General features: G+C 46.4%; 1 protein-coding gene across 2 annotated transcripts in view; it reads right to left on the reverse strand.

Moving 5' to 3' along the window:
• The window catches only part of SYNPO (synaptopodin), a 154,027-nt gene that overhangs the window by 60,686 nt on the left and 73,129 nt on the right, over positions 1–20,212 (reverse strand). The window contains exon 1 of one of the 2 annotated variants that reach the window (XM_075344346.1): positions 3,233–3,357. The exons of the other annotated variant lie outside the window; for it this stretch is intronic. Coding sequence (XP_075200461.1) covers positions 3,233–3,326 — 94 coding nt within the window. The 5' untranslated portion in view covers positions 3,327–3,357. Of the gene's footprint in view, positions 1–3,232; positions 3,358–20,212 lie in introns of those variants that run through there. 2 annotated transcript variants of the gene reach the window in all.

Raw genomic sequence — 20,212 nt, forward strand, 5'->3', positions numbered from 1 at the left:
GGAAGCAGAAAGTGGCGTCTACAGGGACAATGTGTAAAAGATAATGCAAAACAGACAAATCGACAACATCATTAAGTGGTGAATTGGGATTTCACCTACTACTAACAGCTGAGACTACTAATGAGGGAGAAGAAGGAGACGCTTCACATAAGAAGCTGTAAGACTGGCATCCATTCCTCACCACTTCGCCCACGCCTCTTCGAGATCCTACAGAACAACCACAACAGCTGCCCAATCTCCCAGGCCGTGCCCAATTTCCACTGCCTGAGCTGCATACACAACCAAGCACATACTGCTATCATCTTACAAAAAAAATAAGTAAATAAAAACCACGTAACACAAAGTAGAAACACATGGAAATCAGAAGAAACTTCCTCTACCGAGAAAAGACATCTCCAGCAGCGAGATAGAGGCATCATAACATATTACAGATCAAAGACACCACAGGTCTCTCTATATATATCAGACCCAGACAACTGGAAGGAATCCCTCATCTGTAATCAAGGTAAACGGTTATAGAAAGCAGATTATTAGACGGAAGAGGCAAAAGTACGGTAAAGACATGTAAACAGCAATGGAAATAAAAAGAATACTAAAAAGACCCAGAAAAAGACTGGTAAAGTATATACAGTATTAATAATAACACACTAGTATCATATAGGAGGTGATACTACTACACAAATAGTAATGTCACCCAAAAGTACTACTGTCATGTAGAGTATGATATTAATATAAACACTAGGGATGTCACCACTTGTTTCCTTTATGTGGAGTGAGCTATTACTACAGATTACACACTGATGATGCCCCCTGTTATCACATAGAATGTGAAATGACTGTAAATACTAGTGACATCACCAATTGTGCCCTTATATAGAAGCTGAAATTACTACACAACTAGGTGCCACCAATTAGTCCTGTCATATAGAATGTGATGTTAATGTAAACCCTAGTGATGTCACCACTCTTTCCCCCCTGTGCAGAATGTGATATTACTATAGTGTACACACTAGTGATGTCACCACTTATATTCATGAAATAGAATGTGACATGACTGAAAACAGTAATGATGTCACCAATTGTCTCCTTATATAGAAGGTGAAATTACTACACAACCATCTTATTACTATAAACACTTGTGATTTCACCAATCTTTCCCCCATAGAAAATGTGATATTAATATAAACACTAGTGATGTCATCAATCTTTCCCCCATATGGAATACGATATTAATATAAACACCAGTGATGTCATCAATCTTTCCCTCATATAGAATATGATATTAATATAAACACTGGTGATGTCATCAATCTTTCCCCCAATATAGAATAAGATATTAATATAAACACTAATGATGTCATCAATCTTTCCCCCAATATAGAATATGATATTAATATAAACACTAGTGATGTCATCAATCTTTCCCCCATATAGAATATGATATTAATATAAACACTGGTGATGTCATCAATCTTTCCCCCATATAGAATATGATATTAATATAAACACTAGTGATGTCATCAATCTTTCCCCCATATAAAATAAGATATTAATATAAACACTAGTGATGTCATCAATCTTTCCCCCATATAAAATAAGATATTAATATAAACACTAGTGATGTCATCAATCTTTCTCCCATATAGAATAAGATATTAATATAAACACTAGTGATGTCATCAATCTTTCCCCCATAGAGAATGTGATATTGATATAAACACTAGTGATGTGATCAATATTTCCCTCATAGAGAATATGATATTAATATAAACACTAGTGACATCATCAATCTTTCTCCCTTATAGAATGTGATAGTGATATAAACATTAGTGATGTCATCAATATTTCCTCCATAGAGAATGTGATATTGATTGAAACATTAGTGATGTCATCAATCTTTCCCCAATATAGAATGTGATAGTGATATAAACATTAGTGATGTCATCAATCTTTCTCCTGTATTGAATGTGATATTAATATAGACATTAGTGATGTCATCAATATACCGTATCTTCTGTATAGAATATGATATTAATATAAACTCTAGTGATGTCATCAGTCTTTCCCCCATACAGAATGTAATATATGTCTACACACTACTGATGCCACCAATTATTTTCATCACATAGAATGTGACAAGACCTTAAACACTAGTGATGTCACCAACTGTCCCCTTATATAGGAAGTCATATTTCTATACAACTAGTCGTGCCATCAGTTAGTCCTGTCATATAGTATGTGACATTAATATAAACATTAGTGATTTCCCCAATCATTCCCCCATACCGAATGTGATATTACTACAATGTATACACTAATGTGCCACCAAATATGCCCATTGTACAGAATGTGACAAAATTGTAGAAACTAGTGATGTCAGCATTTGTCCCCTCATATACTATATATGGCACACATCTTGTATACTGCACTCTATTGCTATCATATATACTGCAATAGTATGCCACATCATTGTACAATAGTGATACCTCCACCAAATATATCCATTGCTGCCAATTTATATGTCATAATATTCTGATACTACTAATTAGTCAAGTCTCCTCATACTGGTGATATTGCCAATTAACAATGTTCTATGTACCGTAATACAATCCCATACATTAGTGATGCCATGTAATACCCCACACAGCAGAGAAAAATTGCCTCCAATTAATACAGCCTGACATACTATATTACACTCCAAACGCCAATTAATAATGTCCCATAAAGTGAAATATTATTTCATTCACTAATGATGCCAGCAATCCATACCGCTCTGTATACTGACATGTGATCCTATACAGCGGTGATGCCTCCACAATAGTGATCTTATCAGTACATAGTAAGATTAATACGGCCACATATACATTTTGATGTGATATATCTAATGATGCCACCACTAAGGACTCTCTTATAGTCTATAATGCCATCGATCAACACTAAATATTCTTGTAGCGTCCATAATCAGCTCTACGGACACACAGTATAGCAGTATATAAACAACGCGCCATCTCCTATTATATATGTTATTGTAATGTATACGCCAGAAATAACAGTGAGGTTCTTTTTATACTTAGGCGGAACGATAATCCCATATGTGGTGCAAATTATGGTAATCACTAGAAAATAAACCTCTCGGTATTATCGGAGTTGCCAACCCTGGCTTCATATACCGTATACCCTAGATCTAGTGATTTCCAGTACAGAGAAGATTTCCCAGACCCAGTCCCCACACCTGTTGCATCTGCCCACAGCAGCGATCTCACCTCTCTCAGAGTCTCTGTGATCTGCGGCTGTCTCTTTGCTTTCAGGCTGTAGACTTGCTTCATTTAGGAGTGCTCCCCTCCTCTGCTAGGCACAGACAGATTGGATGTCCTGAATGTGCTCTGCAACTGGCTGTGTCTGTCAAAATACCTCTTCTCACCACAGCGAGCCGGGCTGCTGACGCAGTCTTCCTGCTCTATGCCTCCCTCTGCCTCCACTTCCAACTAACTTCTGCCTCTGACTTTGATTTAGTCTCTGATTTTCTTTAAATGTCTTTTCAACTTCTTAAAAACTTTTCTAATTCTTTTTTTTAAACATTTTTCTCTTTCATGCATCTTTAGCAGTTTTTGGAGATGGTAAATTTATATTCAGGAGCTAATTTCAGGAAGGCTGGACTTGCCGAAAAAGAAGGAATCAAAATTCCTGGACAAGTCATCAACAATCTTAAATATGCAGACAAAACAGTGAAAGCAACGAGCATAGATGGAATAAAGGACTTATTACCGAGTGTCAAGATGGAAAGATCAAACATGGGACTCCTACTCAATACAAAGAAGACAAAGAAATTGACTACTGCCAGGTACCTTGGGACACATTTGAGATGGATGGTGAAGAAATGGAAGTTGAAATGGAAGTTGTAAAGTACTTCAATCTACTCTGACCAATGATCACTCAAGATGAAGTGATGACACCAGAACACTATAGGAGTTGAGTTCTGGTGGGCAAATCTATGGGCAAATCAACAATGAAGTCACTGGACAAGGTCCTCAAATTGAGGAACATTTCATTGGTGATGAAGACTCGACTTCTACATAGTCTGGCCTTTTCTGTGGTGACATCTGGACGCGAAAGCTGGACGATAAACGAATAAGACAGAAGAAGAATCAACACTTTCGAAATGTGGTGCTGGAGAAAAATGTTATCAATACCATGGATGGCAAGAAGAACAAATAAATACATTTTGGAACAAATCAAGCCAGACATGTCACTTGAAGCAAGGATCACCGATTTATGACTTGCCCTCTGATCACTCAAAATGCAGTGATGACCCCAGAAGGCCATAAGAGAATAGCTATGGGCAAATCAACAGTGAAGTCACTGGACGAGGTCATCAAATCGGGGAACATTTCATTGGTGATGAAGACACAACTCCTACATAATCAGGTCTTTTTTGTGACAACATATGGATGCAAAACCTGGACGATAAAGGAACAAGACAGAAGAAGAATCAACACCTTTGATATGTGGTGCTGGAGAAGAATGTTATCAATACCATGGATGGCAAGAAAAACAAACCAATACATTGTGGAACAAATCAAGCCGGACATGTCACTCGAAGCAAGGATCACTGAGCTATGACTTGCCTACTTTGGACACATTATACCTACTGGGATCAATGATCACTCAAGATGCAGCGACGACACCAGAAGGTAATAAGAGAATAGCTATGGGCAAATCAACAGTGAAGTCACTGGACGAGGCCCTCAAATCGGGGAACATTTTATTGGTGATGAAGACACAACTCCTACATAATCAGGTCTTTTTTGTGATAACATATGGATGCGAAACCTAGATGATAAAGGAACAAGACAGAAGAAGAATCAACACCTTCAAATTGTGGTGCTGGAGAAGGATGTTATCAATACCATGGATGGCAAGAAGAACAAACAAACACATTTTGGAATAATTCAAGCCAGACATATTACTCGAAGAAAGGATCATCAGACTATGACTTTCCTATTTTGGACATATCATAACTACTGGGATCAATGATTACTCAAGATGAAGTGATGACACCAGAAGTCAACAGGTGAATAGCTATGGGCAAATCAATAATGAAGTCACTGGACAAGGTCCTCAAATTGAGGAACGTTTCACTGGTGATGAAGACATGGCTCGTACATAGTCTGGTCTTTTCTGTGGTAACATATAGATGCAAAACCTGGACAATAAAGGAACAAGACAGAAGAAAAATCAACGCCTTTGAAATGTAATGCTGGAGAAAGATGTTATCAATACCATGGATGGTAAGAAGAACAAACAAATCAATTTTGGACCAAATCAAGCCAGACATGTTACTCAAAGGAAGGATCAACAAGCTATGACTTACCTACTTTGGACACATCATACAAAGACAGCAATCACTGGAGAAGGACATCATGGTAGGAAAAATAGAAGGAACAAGGCAAAGAGGAAAACCAGCAACCCAGTGGCTTGATACTATCAAGATAACAGCGGAGAAGACCTTGGAGGACCTATCTAGATTGCACAAGATCAATCTTCTTACAGAACGTCCATCGATAAAGTTGCCATGGCTCAAGATCGAGCTGAAGGCCGTTAAAGGAAGAAAGAAAAAATTGGTCACGACAGAGTATCTTTTTTTTAAAGACTAACAACTTTTTGTTTTTATAAAAAGTTGTCTAACATGGAAAGTTATAAAACTTTGCAATCCACTTTATTAGGGGATTTGCCTTCATTTTTGTAATAAAATTCCATTCAATTGGCTTCAAAAGCCTTATTTTCCCCAGTCTATCTTCCTGCAGTGATATCAGAACTTACTCACTTGGAGTACAGATGATGGCAGTGATGAGTCAGCACTTGTCTCCTCTTCTGAGTATCCTGCTTAGGCTGGAGTCACAATGTATAACTCATGCTGGGTTCACACAAAGAAGTACCTCTGTTTCTTTTTCTTTTCCTTGCGCGAGGATCACATCACACTGCCCGGACGGCCGATGGCTTTCCTTGCCCGAGCGTGTCAGCTTCATGTATTTCTATGCAGCTGACATGCTCGGGTCAGGAGAGCCACCGACCAGTTCTGGACAGTGTGATGCAATTGTCTCACGAGCTATACGATACCTGTGAATCCAGAATTATCAGAATCATCTCCTGCAGCAGCTTATCAGTGAGACTCAGGTGCTTAGCTAACCCATCACTGCCATCATCTGTACTCCAAATGAGTACATTCTGATATCAATGAAGCTGAAGGTAGGAAAATAGACTGTAGAAAAGCAGCATTTGAAAGTCATATGCATGCATTTTTTATTTTTACAGGAATGAAGACAATTCCCATATCAAAGTGACTTGCGAAGTTTTAGAGCTTTCCATACAGGACAAAATAACAAAGACCTAGTTTTAAAGGTGATGTTAAATAAAATTAAAATATAAAAAATAAAACATACCAGTACAATCCAAATAATAACAACACAGTAAAAACAAACAAAATAAAAATTGGAACCTAAATCCTCATTAATAGTTCATTGTTATGCCCATGTGTTGTACATGTTACTCTATATGTCCTGGGCATGGCTGGCGCATTGGGAGGGCATGTGCAGTGTTAAAGCCGACCCATTGCATTCTGCTAAGGAACAGTCAACAGCTAGTTTGTAGGTGGAAAACCAATATGTATGATAGTAATATAATGTTTATATAGTGCCATTAATTCCACAGCACTTTACATACATAGGCAACACTGTCCCTATTGGGGCTCACAATCTAAAGTCCCTATCAGTGTGTGGGAGGAAACCCATGCAAACAAGGGGAGAACATACAAACTCACTGCAGATGTTGCCCTTGGTGGGATTTGAACCCAGGACCCCAGCGGTGCAAGACTACAGTACTAACCACTGAGCCACCGTGCCACCCTACTAGGAGTACTGCCAGTAATGTGTCTCAGAAGTAGCAGCTTCACTGAGAACCAAACTGGTCAGCAGCAGAGTAGGGGTCACTGTGCTAGAGGCCAGGAGCAGGAAGGGTCATGATGTGGGCAGATGAGAGAGAAATGCTGTCTGCCAAAGATGGCTGATTGGAGCCTAGCTGTATGTGGCCATAGGGCTAACCTACAATGAACCCTTCCAAGAGACACATATTTCGAGAGAGAAATTCGCCCACATAAAAGCACTATTGAGTACCCGAGACTTCTGTAACCGCCGCGGCTGGGCGCCCTTCACCCTGAGTTTTGCCCACCTGCCTCTTGTGCTCATTGATCACCCAAGATCCTCTGACCTTACACACATGACAGTGGCATATGGTGCCCACATAACAATACCTACCTGAGTTGCATTCTTATGACCTCTTGGGCTTCAAAGAGTCCATATATCGTTCTTGAACAGGGGCCCTTTTCTGTCTAGGTCCGCCAGTGCATAGCAGTCATGAGTCTTCATAGCAAAACATAAAATAAGACCCCATCTGGTTGTAAATATCACCAAATACCTAAACACGTGGGTGACTTTGGTGCTTCTTTGCCCCCCATTTTTATGAGTCTTGGTTAGTTCCATAACCCTTTTTTCCTAGTGTCGGAAAAAATTGAAATTAGGGATACAGCCAGCCTCATTTGGGACCGATATCTCAAGGACTCCTATAGCCACAACATGGTCTTCCCCTATGGGATGTATGGCCTTGTGTAAAACAAAATACAAGTTTAGCCATTACATTGATGGGCAAGTAAATGATCTTGCGAACCAGTGAAAGGAGTGTGATCCTGAGGGCACTGTTACGGCGAGAAACAAGTTGCGAAAAATCCAAGGTTGGGCTTCTTGCAACCGGCTTTTCACAGACGCAGAACCCTCGGGATCTCAAAGTGACTCCTTTCACTTGTATTACGCTGCGACGTGACAGCGACACTTAGTGTGACTTGTGCCGAGGGCAAAACCTAAGCCTTAAGAAAGGTTGATTACCTAGAGGCAATCAAAAGAAGTACTTGTTCCACTGAAGTTTGTTCGTGAATTGAGAATCGGTGAATTGAGAATTGGTGAATTGAGAATTGGTACGTGGTTGATCCTGTAGTTTGAGAATCAGTGAATTGAGAATTGGTGGCTGCGCGATTCATCCTGTAGTTGTGTATTTTTCCAGATTCTCGGTCTCATCTACCTTCTTTACTCGGAGACACACCTGTGCACACCTCAACTTCCGCTATTTCTCTCACACAAAACAAAACATCTCATGTTCTGTGGGAATGTTACAAAAATGAGATATTGGCAAGTTACAGGTTGACACCTGCCAAAATCAGCTTATCGAGATATAGGAGATTATATGATAAGGTGAAGGTACGGGCATTGTGGATGTGTTATGTTCTGCTTGGAAATTCCCTTAGTATTGATAATTATCTTCACATCGGTGAGATCAGGTTTATAATAGATGTCATAATTATCAATAACGATCCGGTCACAGACAGTGACTAATCATTATATTAACTTAAAATGAACGAAATTGTCCATTATTGGTGAATTTTATTTAATTTTGTCCTAATAAAAAATAATTTAAACTTGCATGCTCATTGAGTATACAACAGCTGCAGACTTAAGGGTGCTTTACACGCTGCGACATCTCTAGCGATAGCTAGCGATGTCGTGCACGATAGCACCCGTCCCCGTCGTTCGTGCGACATTCGGTGCTCGCTGCCGTAGCGAACATTATCGCTATGGCAGCGTCACACGCACATACCTTGTCAGCGACATCGCTCTTCAAGGGGGAGGTGCGTTCGGCATCATAGCGACGTCACTGCGGCGTCACTAAGCGGCCGGCTAATAGAAGCGGAGGGGCGGAGATGAGCGGCCGGAACATGCCGCCCACCTTCTTCCTTCCTCATTGCCGGTGGACGCAGGCAAGAAGATGTTCGTTGTTCCTGAGGTGTCATACACAGCGATGTTTGATGCCGCAGGAACGACGAACAACATCGTACCTGTGGCAGCAGCGATATTAAGGAAAGTAGCGACTTGTCACGATTTTGCGATCGTTGATTGTCGCTCCTTGGTGTCACACGCTGCGATGTCACTACCGGTGCCGGATGTGCGTCACTAATGACGTGACACCGACGATATATCGGTAGTGATGTCGCAGCATGTAAAGCACCCTTTAGGCTGTAGAGGAACTGTCTTAAGCACACAGCTGATGGTGCTGAATACAAAGCATGATCAAGTGAGTAAATATTGCTCTACAACATTTATGCAAGCCTGTGAAATACTGGGAGAAAATAGTTTGGTCAGATGAGACCAAAATTGAACTCTTTGGATGCCATAATACACACCATGTTTGGAGGACAAAAGGCAAATTTCTCCTCCCCAAACACTAAAAGTGAAGTGTGGAGGTGGGAATATTATGGTGTGGGGCTGTTTTTCAGCAAACGGCACTGGCAAACTTCATATGAATGAAGGAAGGATGAATGGACAATTATACCAAGACATTCTTGATGAAAGTCTGCTGCTGTCTACCAGGATGATGAAGATGAAACGAGGAATGAGGGTGGACATTTTAGTAAGACAATGACTCCAAACACACAGCCAAGTAAACTCAAGAAAATAAAGCTGCTGGAATGGGCAGGGTAATTATAAGACAAGGTCTGGTGTTTGATGTATTGGTCTTTATGACAATACACCATATGGTGGGGATGTTACCACAAAGTGCATCATCCAAAGTAAACCCAGCCCATGATCCTTGTATCTAAGGCCAGGTGGTACCATCAAGCTATTGTGCCCTATAGGCTGTATCTACCACTATTGTCCATACATATTAACAGTGGAGTGTGACGGACGGCTGACATTATCACAGCTCTCTATGGAACAAAGAGGAAATTCTGTCAACAAATTGAAGCAACTTTAGTATTTGATCCACAAACCCCCAGCATATGCGATCAGTCTGTTGGCTGATCCTCTCAGCTTACATCTTCTCCATTGACGTTCTGCCTCCATAAAGCCTTTCAGCCTGAGGAATCTATTTCAATTATTCATACCTATATATAGTACACCTGACGGCTGAGCTACCTGAGAAGTGTGAGGTCAATGCACCCGGACTCGTGACTGCTCAGTCATATCTCACTTTACCTCACTAACTTGCAGTACAAAGTACTAAGTGACATATAGACAGGGAAATAACAACACACAAACTGATAAAACAGTATATGTCCCCCTGTGACTGTCAAATATGTTATTCAAATGTCTCGGGTTCATGACATGTCTATGAAGGTGTTTGCTCTTATAAAACCTATCTGTAAAACATCTGCTTCCTGTTAACAAGATAAAAAGTTAAGCAGGGGTGGGGTTTATGCTAATATGCCTCAAAATGGGAGTTCCCATGTAAATTTATTTGGGTGGGGCTTTACATACCGAAATTTGAAATTCAAATGTTTGTAATTAATTAGATGTAACTGAAAGTCACACATGCCCCAAGAGTCTCCCGTAAAATAGATGATCTGGGGATCAGCTGAATGTCAGAATGTCTTTAAAGGCCCCTTTACACACTGAAACTTTCTAGCGATCCCACCAGCGATCCCAACCTGGCCGGGATCGCTACAAAGTCTCTGGTGAGCTGTCAAACAGGCAAACCTGGCCAACGACGCAACAGCGATCCGGACCTGCAGAGCGACCTAGCTAGTCATTGGGGACGTTGTAAAGCAGCTTTTTGAAAGGGAAGTCGCTAACGAAGTCGCTGTAAAGTCCCCTTTACACACTAAAACTTTGCTGCACAGCGGGAAACAAAGGACCAAAGAATGGTCCTGAACGATTTGTAGCGATCACAGCTTCACAGCAGGGGCCAGGTCGCAGATGTGTTTCACACACTGCAATGCCGCTGGGGAGGTCGCTATTACGTCACAAAACCGGTGACATTACAGCGATGTCGTTTGCGATGTTGCAGTGTGTAAAGCCACCTTAAGACTCCTGTCCTCTATCATAGATGAGTAATAGATCTGTGCGCATAGACTTTCATTGTTCTCAGCAGCACATGCCCTACTTACACAGGACAATGTGACGCCAAGAATGATGTTTTTCAACCACTACTTGGGCAACCCATATATCATGGTTTTCCTATATATTAAAATATTGCTTTCAATAGTTCAATAGTTGCAACCAATTCAACTTATTTCAAATGTTCGCCCCTCATAAAAAAATAACAAAGACTATACTCACCTCCGGTGTTGGCGTGTTTCTAGCAATGTTGGAACTTGCGGTCTCGTTACTCAAATAAAGGTCCTGTGACCAATCAGTGTCGGCTTCCTTTTCCCACGTTAGTACAGTTAAGTAATTAAAAGGAAGTGGGCGCTCACTTCCTGTTAGTACTTAACCATATGGAGCTGGTAGAAGAAAGCTGGTGCTGTTTGGTTGTGAGACTGTCACATGAGCCCAGGGAAATGCGAGTACCAACACTGCTGGAACCAGTGCTGATTGGTCGAGTGACTATCACGTGAGCCCAGGGAATGCGAGTATCGGCACTGCAAAAACTGGTGATGATTGGTCACGCGACTATCAAGTGCCCAAGGATCGCGAGTACCGAGACAACTGGAACCGGTGTTGATTGGTCGCGCAACTATCACGTGAACCCAGGGAACGTGAGTACCAACACAACTGAAACCACTGCTAATTGGTTACGTGACTGTCTTGTGAGGTCAGGGAACACGAGTTACGACACCACTGGAACAATTGTTGATTGGTCGCACAACTGTCACGTGAGCCCAGGGAACGCGAGTACTGACACAACTGGAACCAGTGCTCATTGGTTACGCGACTGTCACGTGAGGTCAGGGAATGCGAGTTACGACACCACTGGAACCATTGTTGATTGGTTGCGCAACTGTCACGTGAGCCCATTGGAACACAAGTTAAGACACAACTGTTACCGGTGCTGATGGTTACGTGACTGTCACGTGAGGTCAGGAAACGTGAATTCCGACACCGCTGAAACTGGTGTTGATTGATTGCATGACTGTCATGTGAACTCAGGGAATGCGAGTACTGACACTGCTAGAACCAGTGATGATTGGTTGCGCAACTGTCACGTGAACACAGGGAACGCGAGTTCGGACACTGCTGGAACCGCGCTGGCACCGGAGGTGAGTATAAGCTTTGTTATTTTTATAGGCATGAACAAGGGGAATGAGAAGGGGTTGTTCAAGTAGTGTAAAACCCCTTTAAACCATTAAAAGCAATATTTTAAGATATAGGAAAACCAGGATACATTTTTTTTGCATTGCTGGTTTCATTAGTTTGTAAACAACCGAATGTTAATAAAATTACACATTAATTTCAAAATGGATCAGCTCTAAAATGTTAATGGACAGGGCTGACATATCCATTACTATTATGTGGAGTAATATATGCTGATGAAGTAGTATTCCAGTACCAGACGCTGCCCTGACACTGACATCCAGCCTGTATCGGTATCATTTAGGGTTACATCAGGGCTGTGCATGTGATTAATGCTCTGAATACACAGAAGAAGCTCTATCCTCACTATTCACAAAGAAAGGCCATTCTATATTTCAGTGCTGGCTCAGGGTTTGACAATCTGACCACTGAATCTAATTGTGAACCCCCAGAGAATATTTAAATGGTCACTGTCGTCGCTTCAACAAACTTTGCATAAATCAATAGTAGGAAACTTTGTAATATATCTTATTAAAGAAAAATGCTTCTTTCTTCACTGATATAAGCCTCATTTCTGGCCTTCTTGTCTGATTATTCACTCCCATAAACTGCTAAAAGTCCATTCAGTTGCATGCTGTCCCAAAAAAGTCTATAGAGAGAGGAGAGTAACGAGGAGAGATCTGCTGGAAGGAGACAGAGGACGAAAGACAAGATGCTCGTAGAAGATGTCCACCTTAGGCTAGAACCATGGCCATTCCCCATAGGTGATGTGATCCTATGCAGGGGTCCATGTTTTCAAGTACTGCGGGCGTCACACGATGCGATCTATCGTGCGATCGCACGAGCGATCGTACCCGCCCCCGCCGTTTGTGCGTCACGGGCAATTAGTTGCCCGTGGCGCACAAAGTCGTTAAACCGCCGTCACACGTACTTACCTGCTGAGCGACGTCGCTGTGGATGGCGAACATCCACTTCCTGAAGGGGATGGGACGTTCGGCGTCACAGCGACGTCACACAGCGGCCAGCCAATAGAAGCGGAGGGGCGGAGATGAGCGGGACGTAAATATCCCGCCCACCTCCTTCCTTCCGCATAGCAGGCGGGAGCCGCGGGACGCAGGTAAGCTGTGTTCATCGTTCCCGGGGTGTCACACGGAGCGATGTGTGCTGCCCCAGGTATGATGAACAACCGGCGCAAAGAAAAATAACCGTCATTTTAAAAATAAACGATGTGCCAACGATACACGATTTGCGAACGTTCTGTGTCGCTCGTAGATGTCACACGGGACACCGCCGTAAACGATGTTGGATGTGCGTCACGAAAACTGTGACCCCAACGACATATCGCACGATAGATCGTCTCGTGTGACGCCCGCATTAGGAATCCATTTTCAAAGCTCTGGGCTCTCCCATTACTAAAATATGGATGGTCACACTTATTGTACTTATACGGTATTAATGGATCTCAAAACAACTTAATTTTGCATGGTTAGAAATGTAAAAAACATCCACCATGAAAGCAACACCAAAGCAAGTTGATGCAGGGGTGAAAATATTTAAATAAGCTTTATTGGTAGGACCAAATACACATTAGTTTTGCCAAAGCAAGTGTACAAAAGGGCCTGGGACTGTGGGGATGATGGGTAGGAACTGTAGGAAGGATGGGTAGGGGCACATTCAGGGTGGGGACTGTAAGAATGATGGATGGGGGCACATCCAGAGTGGGGACTGTAAGAAGGATGGATGGGGGCACATTCAAGGTGGGGACTGTAGGAAGGATGGATGGTGGTACATCCAGGGTGGGGACTGTAGGAAGAATGGGTGGGGGCACATCCAGGGCTGGGACTGTAGGAAGGATGGGTAGCGGCACATCCAGGGTGGGGACTGTAGGAGGGATGGATGGTGGTACATCCAGGGTGGGGACTGTAGGAAGAATAGGTGGGGGCACATCCAGGGCTGAGACTGTAGGAAGGATGGGTAGGGGCACATCCAGGGTGGGGACTGTAGGAAGGATGGATAGGGGTACATCCAGGGTGGGGACTGTAAGAAGGATGGATGGAGGCACATCCAGGGTGGAGACTGTAGGAAGGATGGTTGGGGGTATATCCAGGGTGGGGACTGTGGGAAGGATGGATGGGGCACATCCAGGTTGGGGACTATAGGAAGGATGGATGGGGGCACATCCAGGGTGGAGACTGCAGGAAGGATGGATGGGGCACATCCAGGGTGGGGACTATAGGAAGGATGGATGGGGGCACATCCAGGGTGGAGACTGTAGGAAGGATGGATGGGTACACATCCATGGTGAGGACTGTAGGAAGAATGGATGGGGGCACATCCAGGGTGGGGACTGTAGGAAGGATGGATGGGGGCACATCCAGGGTGGGGACTGTAGGAAGGATGGATGGGGGCACATCCAGGGTGGACACTGTAGGAAGGATGGATGGGGGCACATCCAGGGTGGAGACTGTAGGAAGGATGGATGGGTACACATCCAGGGTGGAGACTGTAGGAAGGATGGATGGGGGTATATCCACGGTGGGGACTGTGGGAAGGATGGATGGGGGCACATCCAGGGTGAGGACTGTAGGAAGGATGGATGGGGGCACATCCAGGGTGGAGACTGTAGGAAGGATGGATGGGGGTATATCCAGGGTGGGGACTGTGGGAAGGATGGATGGGGGCACATCCAGGGTGGAGACTGCAGGAAGGATGGATGGGGCACATCCAGGTTGGGGACTATAGGAAGGATGGATGGGGGCACATCCAGGGTGGAGACTGCAGGAAGGATGGATGGGGCACATCCAGGGTGGGGACTATAGGAAGGATGGATGGGGGCACATCCAGGGTGGAGACTGTAGGAAGGATGGATGGGTATACATACTAAAATATGGATGGTCACACTTATTGTACTTATACGGTATTAATGGATCTCAAAACAACTTAATTTTGCATGGTTAGAAATGTAAAAAACATCCACCATGAAAGCAACACCAAAGCAAGTTGATGCAGGGGTGAAAATATTTAAATAAGCTTTATTGGTAGGACCAAATACACATTAGTTTTGCCAAAGCAAGTGTACAAAAGGGCCTGGGACTGTGGGGATGATGGGTAGGAACTGTAGGAAGGATGGGTAGGGGCACATTCAGGGTGGGGACTGTAAGAATGATGGATGGGGGCACATCCAGAGTGGGGACTGTAAGAAGGATGGATGGGGGCACATCCAAGGTGGGGACTGTAGGAAGGATGGATGGTGGTACATCCAGGGTGGGGACTGTAGGAAGAATGGGTGGGGGCACATCCAGGGCTGGGACTGTAGGAAGGATGGGTAGCGGCACATCCAGGGTGGGGACTGTAGGAGGGATGGATGGTGGTACATCCAGGGTGGGGACTGTAGGAAGAATAGGTGGGGGCACATCCAGGGCTGAGACTGTAGGAAGGATGGGTAGGGGCACATCCAGGGTGGGGACTTTAGGAAGGATGGATAGGGGTACATCCAGGGTGGGGACTGTAAGAAGGATGGATGGGGGCACATCCAGGGTGGAGACTGTAGGAAGGATGGTTGGGGGTATATCCAGGGTGGGGACTGTGGGAAGGATGGATGGGGGCACATCCAGGGTGGAGACTGCAGGAAGGATGGATGGGGCACATCCAGGTTGGGGACTATAGGAAGGATGGATGGGGGCACATCCAGGGTGGAGACTGCAGGAAGGATGGATGGGGCACATCCAGGGTGGGGACTATAGGAAGGATGGATGGGGGCACATCCAGGGTGGAGACTGTAGGAAGGATGGTTGGGGGTATATCCAGGGTGGGGACTGTGGGAAGGATGGATGGGGGCACATCCAGGGTGGAGACTGCAGGAAGGATGGATGGGGCACATCCAGGGTGGGGACTGTAAGAAGGATGGATGGGGGCACATCCAGGGTGGAGACTGTAGGAAGGATGGTTGGGGGTATATCCAGGGTGGGGACTGTGGGAAGGATGGATGGGGGCACATCCAGGGTGGAGACTGCAGGAAGGATGGATGGGGCACATCCAGGTTGGGGACTATAGGAAGGATGGATGGGGGCACATCCAGGGTGGAGACTGCAGGAAGGATGGATGGGGCACATCCAGGGTGGGGACTATAGGAAGGATGGATGGGGGCACATCCAGGGTGGAGACTGTAGGAAGGATGGATGGGTACACATCCAGGGTGAGGACTGTAGGAAGAATGGATGGGGGCACATCCAGGGTGGGGACTGTAGGAAGGATGGATGGGGGCACATCCAGGGTGGGGACTGTAGGAAGGATGGATGGGGGCACATCCAGGGTGGAGACTGTAGGAAGGATGGATGGGGGCACATCCAGGGTGGAGACTGTAGGAAGGATGGATGGGTACACATCCAGGGTGGAGACTGTAGGAAGGATGGATGGGGGTATATCCACGGTGGGGACTGTGGGAAGGATGGATGGGGGCACATCCAGGGTGAGGACTGTAGGAAGGATGGATGGGGGCACATCCAGGGTGGAGACTGTAGGAAGGATGGATGGGGGTATATCCAGGGTGGGGACTGTGGGAAGGATGGATGGGGGCACATCCAGGGTGGAGACTGCAGGAAGGATGGATGGGGCACATCCAGGTTGGGGACTATAGGAAGGATGGATGGGGGCACATCCAGGGTGGAGACTGCAGGAAGGATGGATGGGGCACATCCAGGGTGGGGACTATAGGAAGGATGGATGGGGGCACATCCAGGGTGGGGACTGTAAGAATGATGGATGGGGGCACATCCAGAGTGGGGACTGTAAGAAGGATGGATGGGGGCACATCCAGGGTGGGGACTGTAAGAATGATGGATGGGGGCACATCCAGAGTGGGGACTGTAAGAATGATGGATGGGGGCACATCCAAGGTGGGGACTGTAGGAAGGATGGATGGTGGTACATCCAGGGTGGTGACTGTAGGAAGAATGGGTGGGGGCACATCCAGGGCTGGGACTGTAGGAAGGATGGGTAGGGGCACATCCAGGGTGGGGACTGTAGGAGGGATGGATGGTGGTACATCCAGGGTGGGGACTGTAGGAAGAATAGGTGGGGGCACATCCAGGGCTGGGACTGTAGGAAGGATGGGTAGGGGCACATCCAGGGTGGGGACTGTAGGAAGGATGGATAGGGGTACATCCAGGGTGGGGACTGTAAGAAGGATGGATGGGGGCACATCCAGGGTGGAGACTGTAGGAAGGATGGATGGGGGTATATCCAGGGTGGGGACTGTGGGAAGGATGGATGGGGGCACATCCAGGGTGGAGACTGCAGGAAGGATGGATGGGGCACATCCAGGATGGGGACTATAGGAAGGATGGATGGGGGCACATCCAGGGTGGAGACTGCAGGAAGGATGGATGGGGCACATCCAGGGTGGGGACTATAGGAAGGATGGATGGGGGCACATCCAGGGTGGAGACTATAGGAAGGATGGATGGGTACACATCCAGGGTGAGGACTGTAGGAAGAATGGATGGGGGCACATCCAGGGTGGGGACTGTAGGAAGGATGGATGGGGGCACATCCAGGGTGGGGACTGTAGGAAGGATGGGTGGGGGCACATCCAGGGTGGAGACTGTAGGAAGGATGGATGGGGGCACATCCAGGGTGGAGACTGTAGGAAGGATGGATGGGTACACATCCAGGGTGGGGACTGTAGGAAGGATGGATGGGGGTACATCCAGCGTGGGGACTGTAGGAAGGATGGATGGGGGCACATCCAGGGTGGAGACTGTAGGAAGGATGGATGGGGGTATATCCAGGGTGGGGACTGTGGGAAGGATGGATGGGGGCACATCCAGGGTGGAGACTGCAGGAAGGATGGATGGGGCACATCCAGGTTGGGGACTATAGGAAGGATGGATGGGGGCACATCCAGGGTGGAGACTGCAGGAAGGATGGATGGGGCACATCCAGGGTGGGGACTATAGGAAGGATGGATGGGGGCACATCCAGGGTGGAGACTGTAGGAAGGATGGATGGGTATACATACTAAAATATGGATGGTCACACTTATTGTACTTATACGGTATTAATGGATCTCAAAACAACTTAATTTTGCATGGTTAGAAATGTAAAAAACATCCACCATGAAAGCAACACCAAAGCAAGTTGATGCAGGGGTGAAAATATTTAAATAAGCTTTATTGGTAGGACCAAATACACATTAGTTTTGCCAAAGCAAGTGTACAAAAGGGCCTGGGACTATGGGGATGATGGGTAGGAACTGTAGGAAGGATGGGTAGGGGCACATTCAGGGTGGGGACTGTAAGAATGATGGATGGGGGCACATCCAGAGTGGGGACTGTAAGAAGGATGGGTGGGGGCACATCCAAGGTGGGGACTGTAGGAAGGATGGATGGTGGTACATCCAAGGTGGTGACTGTAGGAAGAATGGGTGGGGGCACATCCAGGGCTGGGACTGTAGGAAGGATGGGTAGGGGCACATCCAGGGTGGGGACTGTAGGAGGGATGGATGGTGGTACATCCAGGGTGGGGACTGTAGGAAGAATAGGTGGGGGCACATCCAGGGCTGGGACTGTAGGAAGGATGGGTAGGGGCACATCCAGGGTGGGGACTGTAGGAAGGATGGATAGGGGTACATCCAGGGTGGGGACTGTAAGAAGGATGGATGGGGGCACATCCAGGGTGGAGACTGTAGGAAGGATGGATGGGGGTATATCCAGGGTGGGGACTGTGGGAAGGATGGATGGGGGCACATCCAGGGTGGAGACTGCAGGAAGGATGGATGGGGCACATCCAGGTTGGGGACTATAGGAAGGATGGATGGGGGCACATCCAGGGTGGAGACTGCAGGAAGGATGGATGGGGCACATCCAGGGTGGGGACTATAGGAAGGATGGATGGGGGCACATCCAGGGTGGAGACTGTAGGAAGGATGGATGGGTACACATCCAGGGTGAGGACTGTAGGAAGAATGGATGGGGGCACATCCAGGGTGGGGACTGTAGGAAGGATGGATGGAGGCACATCCAGGGTGGGGACTGTAGGAAGGATGGATGGGGGCACATCCAGGGTGGAGACTGTAGGAAGGATGGATGGGGGCACATCCAGGGTGGAGACTGTAGGAAGGATGGATGGGTACACATCCAGGGTGGGGACTGTAGGAAGGATGGATGGGGGCACATCCAGGGTGGAGACTGTAGGAAGGATGGATGGGGGTATATCCAGGGTGGGGACTGTGGGAAGGATGGATGGGGGCACATCCAGGGTGGAGACTGCAGGAAGGATGGATGGGGCACATCCAGGTTGGGGACTATAGGAAGGATGGATGGGGGCACATCCAGGGTGGAGACTGCAGGAAGAATGGATGGGGCACATCCAGGGTGGGGACTATAGGAAGGATGGATGGGGGCACATCCAGGGTGGAGACTGTAGGAAGGATGGATGGGTATACATCAAGGGTGAGGACTGTAGGAAGAATGGATGGGGGCACATCCAGGGTGGGGACTGTAGGAAGGATGGATGGGGGCACATCCAGGGTGGGGACTGTAGGAAGGATGGATGGGGGCACATCCAGGGTGGAGACTGTAGGAAGGATGGATGGGGGCACATCCAGGGTGGAGACTGTAGGAAGGATGGATGGGGGTATATCCAGGGTGGGGACTGTGGGAAGGATGGATGGGGGCACATCCAGGGTGGAGACTGCAGGAAGGATGGATGGGGCACATCCAGGTTGGGGACTATAGGAAGGATGGATGGGGGCACTTCCAGGGTGGAGACTGCAGGAAGGATGTATGGGGCACATCCAGGGTGGGGACTATAGGAAGGATGGATGGGGGCACATCCAGGGTGGAGACTGTAGGAAGGATGGATGGGTATACATCCAGGGTGAGGACTGTAGGAAGAATGGATGGGGGCACATCCAGGGTGGGGACTGTAGGAAGGATGGATGGGGGCACATCCAGGGTGGAGACTGTAGGAAGGATGGATGGGGGCACATCCAGGGTGGAGACTGTAGGAAGGATGGATGGGTACACATCCAGGGTTGGGACTGTAGGAAGGATGGATGGGGGTACATCCAGCGTGGGGACTGTAGGAAAGATGGATGG

This window comes from Anomaloglossus baeobatrachus, chromosome 4, assembly GCF_048569485.1.
Source record: "Anomaloglossus baeobatrachus isolate aAnoBae1 chromosome 4, aAnoBae1.hap1, whole genome shotgun sequence".
In the NCBI taxonomy this organism is placed as follows: domain Eukaryota; kingdom Metazoa; phylum Chordata; class Amphibia; order Anura; family Aromobatidae; genus Anomaloglossus; species Anomaloglossus baeobatrachus.